Raw genomic sequence first — 21,792 nt, forward strand, 5'->3', positions numbered from 1 at the left:
GTTCAAGTTTCAATCACGGGGGTGGTGCCAGCGCGGCTTCAGTCACTAGTCTGTGTATAGAGAGTGGCAGCTGTAACTGCGCCTCCAGCTCTGACTGACAGTCAGCCATAATGCAGAGTCAGTGTCAATCAGTGCCAGAGGTGCAGTAAAAGCCACCGCTCTCTATACACAGAGCGGTAACTGAACCTATGCTGGCGCCACCCCCATGACTGTAACACACACACTACCGGGAACAATGCGGCGTGGTGGTCTATGTGCCAGCACCAGGCAGGTTTAGAACACTATAATCCTGCAGAATAACCCCATATCTGCAGGTTAATAGCGCTTTCCCATGTTGCAGTTTCTCTTTAACTTTTTTGTTTCAATAATTCTTATTAAGGGGAAATTTTTTACGTAAACAGGGAAGGGGAAGGGTAGTCGAAAACCTAACACTATAATACAATAAATATGATATAAAGTACAAAAAGGTAAAGTGTAGGAGATGAATACAAAATATCATACCTTGTTTAAAATATAGAAATATCTTGAAAAGGATATAAGGAAAAAAGGGAAAATGAACAGAAAAAAGGGCAAAGGACAATAAAACAAGGGCTATAAAGGAAAAAGGGAGGAATGATCAAAACATATGGAAGATAGTGAAGAAGGAATGGTATAGAAAAACAAGGAAAGAGAGGAAGGGATGGGAAAGGAGTAAGGAAAAAGAAAAGAATGGGAATATAGGGAAAAGAAGGGACACAAGGGAAGGAGGAACGAAAATTGTCATCTGAGATTAATTTACACAGAAAAGAAAATTACTAATAGTATATAATTCAAACCATATATTTATATGGCTAAACTGGTTATCTTGACGAATTAATATTTTTAAGAGACTCCACAATGTCAAGGTACCTTCACACTGAGCGACTTTAGAACGATAACGATAGCGATCCGTGACGTTGCAGCGTTCTGGATAGCGATATCGTTGTGTTTGACACGCAGCAGCGATCAGGATCCTGCTGTGAGATCGCTGGTCGGAGCTAGAAGGCCAGAACTTTATTTCGTCGCTGGATCACCCGTTGACATCGCTGAATCGGCGTGTGTGAAGCCGATTCAGCGATGTCTTCACTTGTAACCAGGGTAAACATTGGGTTACTAAGCGCAGGGCCGCGCTTAGTAACCCGATGTTTACCCTGGTTACCATTTTAAATGTAAAAAAAAACAAACACTACATACTTACGACATTCCGGTGTCTGTCGCGTCCCCCGGTGTCCGCTTCCTTGTAATCCTCCTGCATCCTGTGTCAGCGCCAGCCGGCCGTAAAGCAGAGCACAGCGGTGACGTCACCGCTCTGCTTTACGGTCGGCGCTTACACAGTGCAGGGAAGGTGACGGCAAGGGACGCGACAGGCACCGGAATGTAAGTATGTAGTGTTTGTTTTTTTTACATTTACAATGGTAACCAGGGTAAACATCGGGTTACTAAGCGCGGCCCTGCGCTTAGTAACCCGATGTTTACCCTGGTTACCAGGGGACTTCGGCATCGTTGGTCGCTGGAGAGCTGCATGTGTGACAGCTCTCCAGCGACCACACAACGACGAAACAGCGACGCTGCAGCGATCGGCATCGTTGCCTATATCGCTGCAGCGTCGCTTAATGTGACAGTACCTTAAGAGTAGGAAGAATTCCAAATAGACCATTAAGCTTTGCATTTTAAGAGGGAGTTCAAACATATTATGTTCTGAAACCCTGTCCACTACATCATTTATAGTAGGAATTCCGATAGCTTTCCATTTACCCACTATGAGCAGTTTAACCACTGCAAAGATAAGTAAACAGATTAATTTAATCTCTCTAGGAAGAGAATCAGTCTCTAGGGCGGAAAAGAGAAAGCTGTGGAGACATATGTACAGATGAAACTAGAAGTTTACATACACTACATAAAAAGACACATATGCATGTTTTTCTCAATATCTGACATGAAGTCAGAATAAACCTTTCCTGTTTTAGGTAAATTAGGATTACCATAATTATTAATATTTGCCAAATGCCAGAATAATGAGAGAGAATGTTTTAAGGCATTTTTATTACTTACTGCAAAGTCAAAAGTTTACATACATTTCATTAGTATTTGGTACCATTGCCCTTAAACTGAATGACTTGGGTCAAATGTTTGGGATACCCTTCCAAAAGCTTCTCACAATAGTTGGTTAGAATACGGGTCCATTCCTCCTGACAAAACTGGTGTAACTGATCCAGGTTTGTAGGTTTCCTTGCTCGCACCTGCCTTTTCAGCTTTGCCCATAAACTTTCAATAGGACTGAGATCAGGGTTTTGTGATGGCCACTTCAAACCATTGACATTGTTATCCTTAAGCCACTTTGTTAGCATTTTGGCAGTATGTTTCGGGTCATTGTCCATTTTGAAGACCCATTTCTTCCCAAGCTTTATCTTCCTGGCTGATGTCTTGAGATGTTGCTTCAGTATTGCCACATAATCTTCTTTTCTAATGATGCCATCTATTTTGTGAAGTGCAACAGTCCCTTCTGCAGCAAAACCACCCCACAACATAAGCTGCCAACCCCATATTTCACAGCTGGGATGGTGTTCATAGGCTTCCAAGCTTCTCCCTTTTTCTTCCAAAAGTAACTATGGTAATTATGCCCAAAAAGTTCAATTTTAGTTTCATCAGACCACAGAACATTTCTCCAAAAAATAAGGTCTGTGTTTATGTGTGCATTTGTAAACATTAATCTGGCTTTTTATGTTTCTTTTGGAGTAATGGCTTCTTCCTGGTAGAGTGGCCTTTCAGCACATGTTGATATAGTACTCCTTTCCCTGTGGATATTGACACAATCTTATCAGCTTCTGTTTTCATCTTTACAAGGTCTTTTGCTTTTGTCCTTGGGATGATATGAACATCGAACCAAACCACGTTCATCTCTGGGACACAGAACCAGTCTCCTTCCTGAGCGGTATGATGGCTGGACATTCCAATCTTGTTTGTGCTTGCGTATAATTATTTGTACAGATGAACTAGGCACCTTCAGGTATCTTGAAATTGTATCCAAGGATGAGCCAGACTTGTCCAATTCCATAATTCTCTTCCTGATATCTTGGCTGATTTCTTTAGACTTTCCCATGATGCTTCACAAAGAAATAGTGTGTTTCTGGTGTGCATTAAAATATATCCACAGGTGTGTCTCTAATTAACTCAGATAGTGCTAAAAAATCTATCAGAAGCTTCCAAACACATGACATCATCATATGGACAGTCCAGAATTGTTTAAAGGCATAGTAATCATGGCGTACATAAACTTTTGACTTTGCAGTAATAAAAATGCCTTAAAACATTCTCTCTCTTTCTCATTATTCTGGCATTTGGCAAATATTAATAATTATGATAAATCTAGTTAACGGGAAAGGTTTATTCTGATTTCATGTCAGATTTTGACAAAAACATGCATGTATGTCTTTTTATAAAGTGTATGTAAACTTCTGTCTTCAACTGTATGTTTTGTTTCCCTAAATTCTGAAGAAGATCATAGATCTTTTTCCATAAAGGTCTTGTTTTTGGACAGGACCTGAAAGTATGCAAAAGGGAGGCGGCGCCCGGTTGGATGATGGACGGCTGCAAGGTGCTTGAGTCAAGGAGAAAGCATACCTCCCTGACTCAATAGAGGTGTGGCGCCAAATTTATAAAACTGATTATTTCAGCATTCCTAGGGATTATAAACATAAAAGCCACCTTCACAGAATGCAGCCTTCGTACTGCTGAAGGTGGCTCTCTTACTTAAAAGCGCCCTGGGGGGTGACAGTTTCCCTTTAATTATAGATTTATATGTAAATTTACAGGATTGCTGCCTATTTAATGAGAATATTTGTTGTTTAGCTCTGTCTCCCATTTCAATATTGGTTTTGGTTTGATAAACTAATTACATAGAGTATCAATACTTATTCATATTCCATAAAGTATCGGATTGAGGATTATTCAGTAGGATAGAAATGGCTCATAGTAAGGTAAAAAATAATGATAGCTTATTCCTTATAAATTTTCTAGTAAATTAAGGAGTTCCTCTTCTGGTAAACCGTATGTTAATTTTATGGCCTGACCCTGTAACCTTTATGAACTATGTGTATAAATACTGTATTTGTACAGTATATTCAGACTATTGACATTGAAGGAGCTATTAGAAAACACGAATAATTTTTCTAAGTGTTAAAAGAGGAGGTTCAGTAGATGTCCAATCTTATCTGATGTTTAATGTGAAAAAAGGTTCTGGTTTTATGAAGATCAGATGTGCGCTGTTCATACTTACAGTACTATTTTCCGATGCAACGTTTCTCATATGCTATGAGATAGCAGAGAGATCATCTAGGTTGATATGGCAAAACCTTTTATTTCTACATTCAGTAAATATTCAAGAAATTATGATAAGAACTTACCTAAAGCAACATCAGCGCGTCCCACTCTATAGAGTGTAGAGAAAACTCTATCCCAGTAGACAGTATTGCCTTGTGTCTCAACCCAGTTCTTCAGTGTTTTTGTACAATCTTCTATTGTCACTGGTCACAAAGAAGAAAAAACATTTCTATATAGTATGGGCAAGAAGACAAAAGTCTTCCCGATATATGGCCAACTTATAATTTGGTCAATATCTAACTGCATTGTAGATTAGTTCTGGAAACTGACTTCCAACAAACTCCAGCACTCTGAGGCTCTGTTCCCACTTGTCTCATGATTGTCATTGTCTACAAAAACCATGATGCCAGTGTGAACACGGAATAAATCATCAGATTCATGCCGACCGTAGTTGGGCAGTATGAATGCAGCAAGGTATAACTAACTCTGAAATGTGGTGGCATCTCCCTTTGAAAAGCTGGCTGGGAACAATGAAGCTGATTCATTAAGATTGGCCTTGTACATGCGAATCTTAATAAAGGCGCCTGGTGGGGTAAGATGAAGTTGGTGCATCTCCTCAGTGGCGTGCACCTCCCCAGAAATGTTTCAGTGGCGAGACTTATGAATTTGTTTCGTGCCACCACGCCCCAACCTGCCCATGCACCGCCCACATTGGCAAAGCTGGCTGGTATGGCGTGAAAATGCCAATAGTAGAAACATTTTTGCACATCTTCACGATGCGCAAAAAATGTGAGATTTTTCAAAGGGTTTTATGCCCGAAAACTGGTGCAAACACTTTCTTCAGTACATGCAGGTTATAATGAGTGAAATTAGATATCTATTGTTATAATTACATTTTTTCTTTAACTAAAACATCACCAGCTGTATGGGACTTGAGCGGTTTATTCAGAACATTACCCCTACTTGACTTTGATAATATAATCAGAGAACAACCCAGTAACTAATATTTTTAGAATTCACTATTATGAAGTGGTATATCATATATTTGAAATATTTACCAACAATGAAAGAATTTTTAAGGTGTGCTCTGCACGCTGAGCAGTGACGCTCCCGGGTACTGCAGCTCAGCTTCTTCTGAAGTTTACGAGAGCTGAGCTGCAGTACCAAGAATGACCACTATACAAGGCATGGCGCTGAACACTATTTACACTCAGCTGCCACCGACCTTACAAATAAATGATTGGTGGGAGCCTGGGAGTCAGGCGAACAGAGATCTGGTAATGATCTATCCTAATATCAAAGTAGTGGGCCATATAAGAGTGTGACCTTCAGTGAAGTAAACAGTAATATAAATGGAATGGAATGTGATGGTGTAATAAGTATAATATTGTTATAGTATTTGGACATTCATAGGTTTATTACGGTGTCATGCTTATATCTGTACATCTAGTATAACGTTAGTTGTGAAACATTAAAATATGTGCATAGCAAATCCCAATTATCTCCCCAAAATTTGTAATAATCAGATTAATAGGCACTTACCAATATCACGGCGCTTACGCTTCCTTTCACTATTTGGAGAAGGGGGACCTAATAGTTTTGCAAGGTCTCTGTCGGGTCCACTAATTCTTAAATAAAAATGCTGACATTCTAAAGGAGTCAAGAGTTGAGCTATGCGCGTGATCATGTGTGGACCTATATCATCTGCGACTGAAGAAGCAGAAATCATTTTTATTTTTACATACAAGGACTTTGCCGTTTTCCTATGTACAACATTGGAGATGAATTTATATCATTGAGATATTCAAGTATTTTTTCCTTTATTTTTATACATGAGGATTCAATTTTATGTCACTGTTATGTTCTCTTTTTTTTGCTCACATTGGTGATACCAGTGGAAAAATAAGGGAAATAAGTGTCTGTTTTTCCTTTTATATATGACCTCAAAGGACCACTGAAATACATATAAAAATTAATTCCCCTTTCTGTAACAATTATTTTTATATATGAAACATTACAATATTTCAATACTTTTATTATCATCTAATTTCCCTTATAACTAGGGCTGGTATATTAGCCCCAGTTACAGGGGAAATAAAGCTTTTTGGGCACATAGCAGACTTGGCTTAGTCTCTTAAAACCCAGCAGCTCCTGCTTTCTCCCTATACACAGCGATCACTTCTGTGTATGGATAAGGGAGCACCTATTAATGCACTTTTCATCAGCATCTGGGAGGGATGAAAGCTTACACCCCCAGAGAGGACAGTGAAGAACTGTCCAGTTGAACTACAAGCAGAGATTTAACATATTGAGCTTCAAAAGCAACACATGTGAAAATCTCTGCAATGGAGTGATCCAACGCAAAACAAAAAAGAAGTGGCAGAATCCGAGAAGTTCAGGGATTTTTACACAGGTCCTCTTGAATTATTTCAGCAAATATAGTCCTTTGTAACATACTATAGCCTAAACAGCTGCTAATATCTAACAAACCATACAATAGTGAAATAGTACTTTATGTATAAGGGCATGTTCAATCAGAGCCTATCTCCGGGGGGTCAAATACGTCCTTTCTTATAGCAGAAGACGCCACATGAATCGCTCCTTTTCTTTAGTATTTTGTAAATCTGAAGCGACTGTGTTTTTTTGTTGATTTTCTGGGCGCTTTTTCCATGTTTTTTTTCTGCCAGTATTGTTTGTCAGTGTTTTTCAGATTTTCACTTTACACGTGCTTTCTGTACATTTTTAGAAATCCATAAGTTAATGAAGAAAACACTAGCGTTTTTCAGGTGACTACATGTTCCATACTACTTTTTAGATGTTTTATGTTAGCTGCTACTTTGGACACCAGGTGATGGCATCCTTTATTATTACTGTACCTGTGTATATTGTACTGCAGGGCTTCTTTAGTTTTTTCTAATGGGGCCTCACCAGACTGAATTAGTCGGGCCCAGATCTTATCAGACTGACCAATTTAATGTCTCACTATTAGTAGTGGGGTTCTATGCTCAAATGCATAATATCTCTAAATATATATTTTTTGCCTCCTGAGCCAAAAGATAAGATTAAAAATAAGCACAGAATTAGTAAACTGTTTTGTTGAACTAGAGATTGGCGCAGCCATGGAAAACATAGTGCAGAATATGATCCTGTCTATGTAAACAGCCTGCCCAATTGCGCCTAACCATCAAATAGAGGCAGCTTCCTTGGGGTAACGCCAGTCTCACAGTCTGAGAACCACTGCTGAACAGTGAGGCCATACTGGGCTGCAAGCCCTTGAAGGAAGGACGTCATGACAGGGTTGAGTGGGCCTATAGGAGTCGAGCAATTTGAATGTAGCTGGATTGGGAGTGGTATGGATTTTGAATTAGGGAGTCAGGATATGGCTAAAGAAGAGGGGGGAGGGAAGAAGGTGGAGCCAAAGGGGGCACTATAAGAATCACTGGCTATTGGGTCTGGGCAACCATTTTAGGTACTTCAGCATCAAAGAAAAGAGCTGCAGGGTACCTGTAGGATGGAGGTGGAAGCGATTCTGCAGCAATTGAGGGCTGCTGCTGGATCCAGAGGCGTCGGACATTCAAGGCCTGCTGTCTGACGGTGACCCCGGGCAGTCGCAACCGCAAGGTGAGGGGCGGCGGCCTCAGAGGTCTAGGCCTCCGGAGCACCTTAGCCCTGAAGTCACCCCCCGGCCCCGGCGCCACGTTAGGAGCCCCTTCGGGGACCCTCCAGTTCAGATCACATGCTGCAGGCGCAGGGCACGTGGACCGGGAGCTGAGAAGAATCCACCATCTCGGCGGGGCCTGCAGCAGGGGGAGGTGTCGGCCTCCTCCTCGGCTACTATGGCGAGGCGGGGCAGGGAGCTGGGACCAGGTGCGGCCACTGCCCAACCAGGAATGGGTACGGCTCAGCGGCAGCAGCAGATGCAGAGGGGATCGTGAGGGCCTGTATTGCAGGCGCCTTCCCCCATTAGGGACAGCAGGCGAGCCGCACACTCACCGGCGGCTTTAGAAGTAAGGGATCCAGATTAGGGAGTGGCAGGGGCCCAGTCCATCAGGGCCTCTGCTCGGCGTGTGGACGGCACACGGCAGAAATCAGCGGCACACACCTCAGCCGATGAGGGGCGTAGCGGTAGCCACTCCCACTCATTGGCTGCGGCTGCTCCCATGGATGACAACGGGCTGCCCAGCACATCTAATTTAGCAGCAGGTATAGGTGCGGCCGCTGAGCGCAGGCTTCAGGGTGTGTGATCACCGACAGATGCAGGGCACTCTACTGCTTCTTGGGGGGGTGGGACTTACGGATCCGGACAGTCTCCCTTGAGATCCGGGTCTCAATCCAGGCTCGCTAGGGGTTGCATCGATTCTTTGGACACTGGGGACGCAGCGGCTAATCCAGGCCAGCTGTATGGAGCTTACACAGTTACAAGCCATCAGGAGGACGAAAGAGATTCATGTTCAGACAGACTGCAACTGGATTCTGGACCGGCGGCTGCTGGGAACACAGCACCCAGGCAGCTAGGAGAGAAGGAACGTTCATCTTTTCATTTACCGTCATTAGCTTCAAATGTTATTGAGAGGGTGCGGGATTTCTCTGTCAGGGGGGCTAGTGGCGGTTCAGAGATTATATTGCAAGGGTTAAAAGAATTGGTTCGGTTATGGGAGTTGGGGAGTGGTCAGGGCACGCCGTCGCCATTGTCTGCATGATTAGGGAATATGAGGGATAGGGGATTGGAGGACATAAAAGGGGTCGGATTTGGGACGCGTAGCGCAGGGTACTGTGGTGGAGGCTTCAATAAATCTTGGGGAAGCAGCGTTGTCGGGAAGTTAAGTAATGGGTCATGACTCTTTGGCAGTAAGCACTGGGGAGAAGGAAAAGGAAGAATCGGTACGTTTGAATGATACGGCTAAAGGCGAAGTTTACGTGTGTTTTGAGGGGCCGTTAAGGGCACATTTAAGACAGGATGTAAGGGAGAGAATCTGGAAAGGGGAATATGTAGAAATATTTTCATTGCTACCATTAGAACGTTTTAACCTGGATAGGGCGAGAAGGGATGAGTCCAAAAAGGAGGACAAGGATAGGAGAAGGTATCGGTTGATTCCTCGCACATTCACTAACTCGTTGCAAGCATTTGCTATATTGGCCAGTGTGATTGGGGAGAAATCGCCGGAGAATTGTTCCCCCCTGTTTTGCTATATGGACACCAACGGGGAGGCATATAGAGTGTATGGGGGTCAGGGATGGATGAGGTACAATGAACAATTCCGTCAGTGAAAAGCGGTTCATCCAAACGTCCGTTGGGATCATAAAGACATAGCCCTATGGATGAGAATAATGGCCCCGGGTAGGCTAGGACAGGGTTCTCAGTCTTCTCTCGGGGGCACCGGGGGCTCAGGACAGTCGGGGCACTCGGCGGCAGTACAAAAAAGGCTGTGCTTCTCCTATAATGACGGAGTGTGCAGGTTTGGCACCAAATGTAAATTTAAACATGAATGTTCCGCCTGCGGTGGTAATCTTGGGGTGGCAAAATGCTTTAAGGGAGGAAGAGAAAAAGAGGGTTTTGAAAAAAGGAACGATGCCGGTGCGTCTGGTAGAGATGGAGCAATTTCTAAATAGGTACCCGGAAAAGGAAGCGGTGGCATTACTACAAGATGCTTTTCAAGATGGATTCAGGATTCCTTTTGTCGATGTTAAGTTGGGGTTGTCAACCAAGAATTTAAAATCAGCCAGAGAATTCCCTGGTGTGGTCACGGAAAAATTACAAAAAGAGGTGGACCTAGGTAGAATGGCTGAACCATTTGACTCAGCTCCTATGGCTAACTTGAGGGTGTCGCCATTGGGAATTGTGCCAAAGAAGGAAATGAATAAATTCAGGTTGATTCACCACCTTTCTTTTCCGAAGGGTCTATCGGTAAATGACTGGATCGATCCTCAGTTATGTTCTGCTTTATATATGTCCTTTGATACGGCAATGAGCCTGGTTAGAGAATGTGGACAGGGGGCCTTGTTGGCTAAAACCGACATCGAAGCAGCTTTTCGTTTGCTACCGGTTCACACGGATAGCATGCATTTGTTAGGGTGTTTTTGGGACGGAGGATTTTTTGTGGATCGTTGTTTGCCGATGGGGTGCTCATTGTCCTGTACTTATTTTGAAACTTTTAGTTCATTTTTGGAATAGACCATTAAGGACGTGTCGGGTCTCAGTTCATGCGTGCATTGCTTAGAAGATTTTTAATTTGTTGGTCCGGCATTTTCCCTGGATTGTTCTATTTTACTTCATTCAATGGAAGGGGTGGCAAAGAGATTCGGTGTTCCATTGGCGACGGAAAAGACTATGGGTCCTGTGACATCTCTGAGTTTTTTGGGTATTGAGATAGATACAGTTGCAATGAAGTGCAGACTACCAGAGGAAAAGTTAGGAGACATGAGGACAGAGGTGAAACGAGTTGGTAGCTTGAAGAAAGTCACATTGTGCGAGGTTCAGTCGCTGCTTGGAAAATTGAATTTCGCATGTTGGATTATGCCAATGGGCAGAGCATTTTGTCGCAGACTTTCTTTGGCTACGGTGGGGATTAAGGCGCCGTCACATTTCATTAGGCTTAGAAAGAAGTTGAAAGAGGACTTGAGAGTTTGGGCATTTTTTCTGGATTCTTATAATGGTAAGTCTCTTTGGATTGCGCCGGTGGTGTCGGCTGAGTGTCTTGGAATTTTCGTGGGTTCTGTGGACGAACAGGGTTTTTCTTTGTTTTTTTCAGGGCGAATGGTTGGTGGCTCATTGGCCACGAGTTTGGAAAGAAAAGGGTCTATCGGCTAACCTAGTGCTACGTGAGGTGTTCCCCATTGTCGTGGCAATATCATTGAGGGGAAGGAGCATTCGGAATAGAAAGATTTGTTTTGGTTGTGTGTTGTTGGGGCGGTGAAGGCCATAAATTCATTGTCCTCTTCTGATCAGGCCCTGCTGAGAGTGTTGCAACATTTGGTGTGGGCAGGTTTGAATTTTAATTTGTGGGTAACGGCGGAAATCAAGCTTGTCAAACATTACCCTATTCTTGATGCTATTTCTTCTTCGAACTGAAAATGGTAATTTGTTCAATTTTCAGCATTAAGAGATCACAGTTACTGTAATCAAAAGCTTTTTCAATCTAAAATATGATATCACCTTCACAATTATTGCATCCAGTGAACTTGTGAGTTTTTGGGGAGTTTCTGCTTGTATTTCTTAGCATGAAGTCAGAATAGCCTCCCAGAGCTGCTGTTTTGTTGTGAACTGCCTCCCACCCTCATAGATCTTTTGCTTGAAGATACTACAAAGGTTCTCTATAGGGTTGAGGTCAGGGGAGGATGGTGTTAACACCATGAATTTCTCTCAATTAATGCCCATACCAGCCAATGACTCAGATGTGTTTTTTGCAGCATTAGATGGTGCATTGTCATGCATGAAGATGATTTTGCTATGGATGGCATGGTTCTTCTTTTTGGAAGAAAGTGGTCAGTCAGAAACTCTATATACTTTGCCGAGGTCATTTTCACAGCTACAGGGACCTCAAAAGGGTCTACCAGCTCTCTTCCCATGATTCCAGTATAAAACATAACACTGTCACATCCTTCCTTGATGTCATAGCCTTGTTGGGACATCGTGGCATTCACCAACCATCCACTAATCCATCCATCTGGACCATCCAGGGTTGTACGGCACTCATCAGTAAACAAAACTTTTTCAAAATTAGTCTTCATGTATGTCTGGTTGCATTGCAATTATTTCTGTGTGTGAGCACTGTTTAGGTGTAGCCAAAGAGTAAGTTTATACACAACTGCAAGGCTCTGGAGGATCCTACACCTTGAGGTTCGCAGGACTCCAGAGGCACCAGCTGCTTCCAATACCCATTTGCTGCTTTAAAATGGTATGTGGCAGCTGCTCTCTTAATGTTATGAATTTGTCTGGCAGAAACCTTCCTCATTATGCTTTTATCTGCACGAACATGCATCTGCTCTGTATCAGCCACAATTCTCTTCACCCTCAAGTTTTTGTGAAATATTTAATGTTTTCATACCTTGTCCAAGGTATTGCACTATTTGATGCTTTTCAACAGCATAGAGATCCTTTTTATTTCCCATATTTCTTGAAACCTGTGACCTGCTTAATAAAGTGGAATGTCCATCTTAAATAGTTTTCCTTTAATTGGGCTTGTGAAGGAACATGTTAAGAAGGATTCTCCATTTTGTGCTTTTCGACTCCATTTTGTTGTTTTGATATAAATTTTGTTAGTAGGCTAAAGTTTACAGCTGTTTTGAGACCTTGATTGTTGCAATCTGCCAGGACATGAGACTGAGGGTGCATTGTTCTACGAGACTTTGACGTACAGACTGTTCCTGCATTCTTATAGGTTAAGAACTGTGAACGTGTTCTTATGCTGATTGGTTGAAGTATAATTTCTATGACTATGAAAAGTCAGACAATAAACGGGGGCCCAGAGATCTGTTTGATCCCCCCCAAACAGAGACATCCGTCTCTGTCTGGTCATTTTCAGTTGCCGGCAACGCCCTGTAGATTAATTTGGAAATCACTGAGTTAACCGTGAAGAATCACTTTAGATCCTCCCTCGACAGGCTCACCTGGCAAACTAATATCACAGGTGTTTGAGATTGATTTCAGTGATCCAATTCATCCATGAGTTTATTGAAAAACAAAAAAATTACAGCTTCATTTTCACTTAAATACAATATGCATAATAATTTAAAACGTGGTATAGGAAGAGATTTACAGATGGATATAAAAGTAAAATATAACTTATGCTAAGTATTTGTTTAATCTGTTTTCGTTTAATGCTTATTTTACTTATCTTTATTTTTTATCCTTTTGGATTAGAAACCGATTACTAGCTTTCTATACAGTTATGTCTTAAAGGCGTTTTCTCAAGTTTGAAAGTTAGGCTGCCGTCACACTAGCAGTATTTGGTCAGTATTTTACATCAGTATTTGTAAGCCAAAACCAGGAGTGGGACAAATAGAGGAAAAGTATAACAGAAACATATGCACCACTTCTGCATTTATCACCCACTCCTGGTTTTGGCTTACAAATACTGAGGTAAAATACTGACCAAATACTGCTAGTGTGACGGCAGCCTTATACCCTATCCAAGGATAAAGGATAACTTTCAGATTGAAGGAGTTTCCAACCATAGTGACCCGTGCAATTTGTAAAACCTGGGCTGTAACGATCGATCATGTGCACTACTACTCCATTCACTCTTAATGGGACCGCCGTTGATTGCCGAGTACTGCACTCGCCTGGTCTTCTGAACTCCCCTTATAATATAGCTGCAGTGCGCATCATCAACTTATGCTCCATTCATCTGGGGTTTTAGAGCGTAAGGGGGACCACAGCGGATGGACACTCAGTGATCAGGAAGTACAGATAGGGTTAAGTTTCAAACCTGGGAATACCCCTTTAAGCAACTTTCAATCAGCAAATAAGCAGCAAATATGTAGTTGATTGGCTGTCATTTAACGCTGCAAGTCGGGTGTAGATAATCTGCTCTACCAAGGGTTTTACAAATGGTTGGTAGATACCTTGAATACTTAGAAACACATTTACATAAATGAAAACGTGTTTGCATTAGGTCACTTATTGGTTTAATAACCCCGTACACATTAGACTAATCTCATCTGATCCTGCCAATATTGATGGCTCAGTCTAATGTAAATTAGGGCCTCCCAACTCTCCACTGACCAATAATGTTGGGTGGGATATAGATTTGGTATGTTTGATTTCAGACTACTGATCCTTTTTTTCTTGGTGAGATAAGATTCCACCAGTCCGGCAGTAGCTGTTTCTTGGAGAACACAGCAGTAGTCAGTAGAGAGTGCTCCTGTGTATGACGGAGACTGGGTAGATAGCTGCTGGCTCAACCATGTTTCGCTATGTATTCTGTATGTGGCCCTCTAATCACTTTTTATAGTAAAAATGTATAATGTAAATTAGGATTATTATGCAAAGGGCAAATAATAAGTCGAATAGAGAAACATAACAAACAGTAACAAACACTTTGGAAAACATAAACCTTTCCATACACATTATATTAAGGTCAGATGAACCCTCTGATATCAATGGAATCAGCTGGTCGAATGTGTATGAGGGCCCATGGATAATAAAAGGTCAGGCTGTTTGAATATTATCGACATTTTGTTCTCCGCGAGATAAGACGAAACTGGAGGTGTCAGGCAGCAGCTTTCTCCTTTCTCACAATTGAAAACACATGAAAACTCGGCTGAATGCTCTTGCATGTGGTGAAAATAGCCCGTTCGCCCGAAAGCTGTCACATGTTTATGGTCAGCTTTAGCATTTAGTTTCATGCAGCAACTGCAAGAAATGAGGAACGTTGCCTCACATCACAAATGTTTTTTTTGCTCTTGTACATTACTCCTAGCACGTGATCACATTTTATTCAATGTGTGGTTAATGATTACCAACCTGTGTCTTGGCATAATCTATAGGACACGAAGAGGAGTGGTAACACTAACGCCCAAAACCAAATCATGCTGATGGAATCTCTCAATTCTGAAGGAGATAATGACTTCCTGAAGTGGCCACTCTGACCACTGCATGTTGTTTGTCACCTCACAATGCTCTGAAAGTTCTAATGGTGACATCACAGCTTCATTATTCATCAACAAAAGTGGTTAATGGAGTGTAAGGCAAGATATACATATAACCTATGCCCCCCTGGCTGCTCTCTGAATGAAGCACCTTCCTGTTATTTGCCATGGAGAAAGTGATTCATGATAGACTCATGTTGGCACGGTTTATGTGGGCAATCTGGTTCTGTTTATTTGAGGATTGTTCTGGTTGACTCTATTATAGGAACATTTTTCAAGTCAAGATAGTGAAAGCTTTTTGTCATTAAGGCTATAAGGCCTTGTTCACATGTAGTACTGTGATAGGCATAGTCACGGAGTAATGAACCTTAAAAAAAAAAATAGTAGGGTACAGTATGTTCACACAAACATTTTATTCAGGCAAGTTTGGAACAGGACCTCTCAAAAGCCCGTCTGAACAAAATTCGTGAAAGAATGAACATACCTTATGTATGTCAGTCTATGAAAAAAATACTCCTTGTTTATATGTTTGCTACTTCAGGTTACGAAAGATGCCACTCTGTTAAATTAAGCAACCTGACAATCCTAAAGACATTTTCTGCTATGAAGATGCCTGTATTATACCAATAGGAACCCTTTATGTACTAAAGATAACACAGATAAAATATAGCTTTTAATTAATATACCAATTAAAACCATGCCACAAATACAACCAGATAAACACATAAAACACACAACCGTGCACACTGGGATAACCTGCCAAACAATACCTCTTAGTACTGCCTACCTATCAGTGCTACATATCAAGGCCTCCTGATGATCCGCTGGGGTGAAACGCGTAGAGGCGTATGAAATATCAACACTGATAAGTATCGGTCTCACCCTCTGTTTACCATGCATATATCTAAGCACTAGGCTATCTTCGGCTGAAGATAAGGGTTTTTTTTTGTTTGTTTTTTTCCTTCTCCCTGCAGCTATATATGTTTTTGTGCCTTGCCATTTTTGTGTATTTACACATCTGTGTCTGATCATTATCAGGCTGGGATTTAATATTAGGGCTTCCCAGGGCCAGTCGTCGCTGAGTGGGGGCGCCATTCCGCTGACCAGTAGGGTGCCAACCTCCACAGCTAGGCAGGCTGCACAGCAGTAGGGTACAGAGGTAGTGAGGCCTATTTTTAATACACGAGCACTTTTTTGTTATGCACATTGTTGGTCTTTAGTCCGTGTACCTCACCCTGTCACAAACCTAGTTTATATATATGATTATTCATAAATATATATATATACAATCAGCCAGTTAGTCTGCCTATCTTTTTCCTGTCTAGTGTAAGTGCTGGTCTGTATGTGACACCTATATTAGGATCCATACTAGGAGACAATCTCGTATCTGTGATTAGGGTGCCAACCTCCACTGATAGGTAGGCAGTACTAAGAGGTATATTAATTAAAAGCTATATTTTATCTGTGTTATCTTTAGTACATAAAGGGTTCCTATTGGTATAATATAGATTGTCGTTGACCTTTAAGTAGCTGCTAAGACAGCTCCAAGTGGTGTTGATTATGAAGATGCCTATACTTTAAAGAGAATCTCTCACCTAATTTAGGGGCTTATCTACAGCATTCTGTAGGTGTCTGTAAGTGTCGTGGGTCCGGGTCTGGCACCTCCCATCTTCATGCGATGACGTCCTCTTCTTTGCTTCCTGTCGCGGCTCCTGCGCAGGTGTACTGATTTGCCCTGTTGAGGGCAGAGCAAAGTACTGCAGTGCTCAGGCACTAGACCTTTCTGACCTTTCCCAGCACCTGCGCACTGCAGTACTTTGCTCTGCCCTCAACAGGGCAGAGAATTGCGTCTGCGCAGGAGCCGCGACAGAAGTAAGGAAAAGGACATCATCATATGAAGATAGGAGGCGCCGGACCTGGACCTGCAACGCCCATTGGACCCGTACCGCAGCGTACCGCCCCTGGGTGAGCATAATCTAACTTGTTTTTCTTATCTTTCAGGTTACATCTACAGAATGCTGTAGATAAGCCCCTGATGGCGGTGGCAGCAGCTCATATGCGAAAAATGAGATGACAGATTCCCTTTAAAGTACAACTCAATGGGATGGCTCAAAAGTCCCCCAGTTGACTTTTTGTTGTTGATTGCAGTTGAAAAAAAGTTTGATAAAATGCCAGTGCAAAAGATGCCCCCAAAACACTGTTTAAACACTGGAAAAAAATTGTGGCAGCCAAAATGTAGAAAAAGTGCTCAGGAAACAACAAAAAACTGCTAAAAAAGAACTTCAGATTTATAAAGTGGCGAGCTTCCTGAAGCCACTTACACTTGAAAAACTGCCATTTTCGGTTGTGTGCGCATACACTTATTAATACTCAAGGTTCTGGTTTTTCTTAAAGGAATAGTTCCTCAAATAAACCACAATGAATCAGCATTATGAATCATTACTTTCACCAGACATGAACTGTTTGTAAATCTATAATCTAAAATGGATGTTATTGGCAATGCTTATGATATATCTCATTGCGTTATCCAAGGGCTCGTACAGATAACTGTATTTTTGGTCCTAGTGAGACCTGATAAAACATCGGATTGCACTCGGAAGAATATTAGTCTATGGGGCCATGCGCTCATCAATTTTTACCTCAGTGTCTGTACTGGGGATAAAAATCACAGCATGCCCAATTTACAGCTGATATTCGGATCGCACTCGACCATGCAAGTCAATGAGTCCATGGAAAACATCAGAATGCACTCAGATGACGTCTTACAGAATGGAGAAGATGGGGACATTTTTTCTCCATCTTCTCCTCACCTGAGAGAATCAGATGACACTATGTTCACACTCTGATCAAAGTCTGATCAGAGTGTTTTGCATAATCGACCAAATTTTTTCAGGTGAGAGGATATAGGTCCATCTGCACCGTCCCAAACTGTGATGAATTACTTGCCACTAGAGTTGAGCGACTTTTACTTTTTTAGGATCAAGTCGGGTTTCGCGAAACCCGACTTTCTCAAAAGTGGGGTTGGGTGAAATCGGCGGATTATTGCGAAAAGTCAGGGGCCGACCGAAACACGAAACCTAATGCAAGTCAATGGGGAATGAAAGTCGGCAGTGAGTGGAGGACAGGAAAACACCTACAGTGTCCATTTTAATGCCAAAAACATCAATTCTTATTTCTTAAGCTTGTCAATCTTAATTTACTTTATAATAATAGTTAGGCATTGAAAACAGGGGCTCATTTGTCTAAAGTTGTGGGGGGTAGGGCTGGCTCAAGATTTTCGTGGGCCCAGGAAATGCGGAATACGTCACGGCGGTGGAGCAGGGAGAGGTAGCTATTTCAACTTTGCAAGTGCTGTGATCCTGAGCAAGCAGGGGGGGCCCACTAGTTGGAACTGGCACAGGGCTGTTGTGAATTCTGTGGCTGAGTTCACTTCTGTGGTCACAAGTGGTATTGCAGTCTCTGGGCTTCCTCCCTCAGGTGTTTTGGTGAGCTCGTTGGCTGCCTTGCTATTTAGCTCCACCTGAGTCTGTCTTCCTTGCTCCTTGTCAATGTTCCAGTGTTGGATCTGAGCTACTGCATCTTTCCTTGGGCCTGCTGCTCTGCTAGATAAGTGCTTCTAGTTTGTTTTCTGTTTTTTCTGTCCAGCTTGCTATTAACTTTTGCTGGAAGCTCTGAGAAGCAAAGGGGTGCACCGCCGTGCTGTTAGTTCGGCACGGTGGGTCTTTTTTGCCCCTTTGCGTGGTTTTCGTTTTAGGGTTTTTGTAGACTGCATAGTTCTCTTTGCTATCCTCGCTCTGTCTAGAATATCGGGCCTCACTTTGCTGAATCTATTTCATTCCTACGTTTGTCTTTTCATCTTGCTAACAGTCATTATATGTGGGGGGCTGCCTATTCCTTTGGGGTATTTCTCTGAGGTAAGTCAGGCTTGTATTTCTATCTTCAGGCTAGTCAGCTCCTCAGGCAGTGCCGAGTTGCATAGGTAGTTGATAGGCGCAATCCACTGCTGCTTATAGTTGTGTGAGGATAGATCAGGTACTGCAGTCTACAGAGATTCCACGTCTCAGAGCTCGTCCTATTGTTTTTGGTTATTGCCAGATCTCTGTATGTGCGCTGATTACTGCACGCTGTGTTGCCTGATTGCCAGCCATAACAGTACAAGGAGCCCTCCAATGATTTCCAATAGAGGGAAAAAAGAAATCCTGACATCATTTTTTTTTCTTAGCTCTGTCTTCAGTCTTTTTTTTCCCCTAGACATTAGAGTGCTTCAGGACACAGCTGTGGACATGGATATTCAGGCTCTGTGCTCCTCAATGGATAATCTCGTTGTAAATGTACAAAAGATTCAAGATACTATTGATCAGAAATCGATGCTAGAACCAAGAATTCCGATTCCTGATTTGTTTTTTGGTGACAGAACTAAGTTCCTGAGCTTCAGAAATAATTGTAAGCTATTTTTGGCCTTGAAACCTCATTCTTCTGGTAATCCTATTCAACAGGTTTTGATTATTATTTCTTTTTTGCGCGGCGACCCACAGGACTGGGCGTTTTCTCTTGCACCAGGAGATTCTGCATTGAGTAATGTTGATGCATTTTTCCAGGCGCTGGGATTGCTTTACGATGAGCCTAATTCAGTGGATCAAGCTGAGAAAAATCTGCTGGCTTTATGCCAGGGTCAGGATGATGTAGAAGTATATTGTCAGAAATTTAGGAAATGGTCAGTACTCACTCTGTGGAATGAATCTGCACTAGCGGCTTTGTTCAGAAAGGGTCTCTCTGAAGCTCTTAAGGATGTAATGGTGGGATTTCCTATGCCTGCTGGTTTGAATGAGTCTATGTCCTTGGCCATTCAGATCGGTCGTCGCTTGCGCGAGCGTAAATCTGTGCACCATCTGGCGGTATTGTCTGAGAGTAAGCCTGAGCCTATGCAGTGCGACAGGACTATGACTAAAGTAGAACGGCACGAACACAGACGTCTGAACAGACTGTGTTTCTATTGTGGTGATTCTACTCATGCTATTTCTAATTGTCCTAAACGCACTAGGCGGTTCGATAGCTCTGCCGTTATTGGTACTGTACAGTCCAAATTCCTTTTGTCCATTACCTTAATGTGCTCTTTGTCATCATATTCTGTCATGGCGTTTGTGGATTCAGGCGCTGCCCTGAATCTGATGGATTTGGATTATGCTAAACGTTGTGGATTTTTCTTGGAGCCTTTGCGGTGTCCTATTCCGTTGAGAGGAATTGATGCTACACCTTTGGCCAAGAATAAGCCTCAGTACTGGGCCCAGCTGACCATGTGCATGGCTCCTGCACATCAGGAAGTTATTCGCTTTTTGGTACTGCATAATTTGCATGATGTGGTCGTGTTGGGGTTGCCATGGCTACAAACCCATAATCCAGTATTGGATTGGAACTCTATGTCGGTAACCAGCTGGGGTTGTCAGGGAGTACATGGTGATGTTCCATTTTTGTCTATTTCGTCATCCATTCCTTCTGACATCCCAGAGTTCTTGTCGGACTTTCAGGATGTATTTGAAGAGTCCAAGTCTGATGCCCTACCTCCGCATAAGAACCTTACTTATCTTGAGTCTGCCAAGCGCTTGAATCCTAGACAGGCCCGTTGGTCGTTATTTTTTGCTCGTTTTGATTTTGTGATTTCATACCTTCCGGGCTCTAAAAATGTGAAGGCGGATGCTCTGTCTAGGAGTTTTGTGCCCGACTCTCCGGGGTTATCTGAGCCGGCGAGTATCCTCAAGGAAGGAGTCATTGTGTCTGCCATCTCCCCTGATTTGCGGAGAGTGTTGCAGAAATTTCAGGCTAATAAACCTGATCGTTGTCCGGCCGAGAAACTGTTCGTCCCTGATAGGTGGACTAGTAAAGTTATCTCTGAACTTCATTGTTCGGTGCTGGCCGGTCATCCAGGAATCTTTGGTACCAGGGAGTTGGTTGCTAGATCCTTCTGGTGGCCATCTCTGTCACGGGATGTGCGTGCTTTTGTGCAGTCCTGTGGAATTTGTGCTAGGGCTAAGCCCTGCTGTTCACGTGCCAGTGGGTTGCTTTTGCCCTTGCCGGTCCCGAAGAGGCCTTGGACACATATTTCGATGGATTTCATTTCTGACCTTCCCGTTTCTCAAAAAATGTCGGTCATTTGGGTGGTCTGTGATCGCTTTTCTAAAATGGTCCATCTGGTGCCCTTGGTTAAATTGCCTTCCTCCTCTGATTTGGTGCCTTTGTTCTTCCAGCATGTGGTTCGTTTACATGGCATTCCTGAGAATATTGTTTCTGACAGAGGTTCCCAGTTTGTCTCGAGGTTCTGGCGAGCCTTTTGTGGTAGGATGGGCATTGACCTATCTTTTTCCTCGGCCTTCCATCCTCAGACTAATGGCCAGACCGAACGAACCAATCAGACCTTGGAAACATATCTGAGATGTTTTGTTTCCGCTGACCAGGATGATTGGGTGTCATTTTTGCCGTTGGCTGAGTTCGCCCTTAATAATCGGGCCAGCTCGGCTACCTTGGTCTCTCCATTTTTCTGCAATTCTGGGTTCCATCCTCGTTTCTCTTCAGGACAGGTTGAGTCTTTGGACTGTCCTGGTGTGGATTATGTGGTGGACAGGTTGCAGCAGATCTGGACTCAGGTAGTGGACAATTTGACCTTGTCCCAGGAGAAGGCTCAGCTTTTCGCTAATCGCAGACGCCGTGTGGGACCCCGACTTCGTGTTGGGGATCTGGTTTGGTTATCTTCTCGTCATATTCCTATGAAGGTTTCCTCTCCTAAATTTAAACCTCGTTTTATTGGTCCGTATAGGATTTCTGAGATTCTCAATCCGGTGTCTTTTCGTCTGACCCTCCCAGACTCCTTTT

At 42.8% G+C, this 21,792-nt stretch overlaps 1 protein-coding gene across 1 annotated transcript in view; it reads right to left on the bottom strand.

The window, feature by feature from the left end:
- TMDD1 (transmembrane and death domain 1) overlaps positions 1 to 7,912 on the bottom strand; it is a 31,653-nt gene extending 23,741 nt beyond the window's left edge. Inside the window, exons 1-3 of the mRNA XM_069759766.1 lie at positions 7,843 to 7,912; positions 5,881 to 6,048; positions 4,422 to 4,541 (exon numbers count right to left, since the gene is read on the bottom strand). Coding sequence (XP_069615867.1) covers positions 4,422 to 4,541; positions 5,881 to 6,048; positions 7,843 to 7,912 — 358 coding nt within the window. The remainder of the gene's footprint in view (positions 1 to 4,421; positions 4,542 to 5,880; positions 6,049 to 7,842) is intronic.
- Between the last annotated feature and the right edge of the window lie 13,880 nt (positions 7,913 to 21,792).

Source organism: Ranitomeya imitator, chromosome 3 (genome assembly GCF_032444005.1).
Source record: "Ranitomeya imitator isolate aRanImi1 chromosome 3, aRanImi1.pri, whole genome shotgun sequence".
In the NCBI taxonomy this organism is placed as follows: Eukaryota; Metazoa; Chordata; class Amphibia; order Anura; family Dendrobatidae; genus Ranitomeya; species Ranitomeya imitator.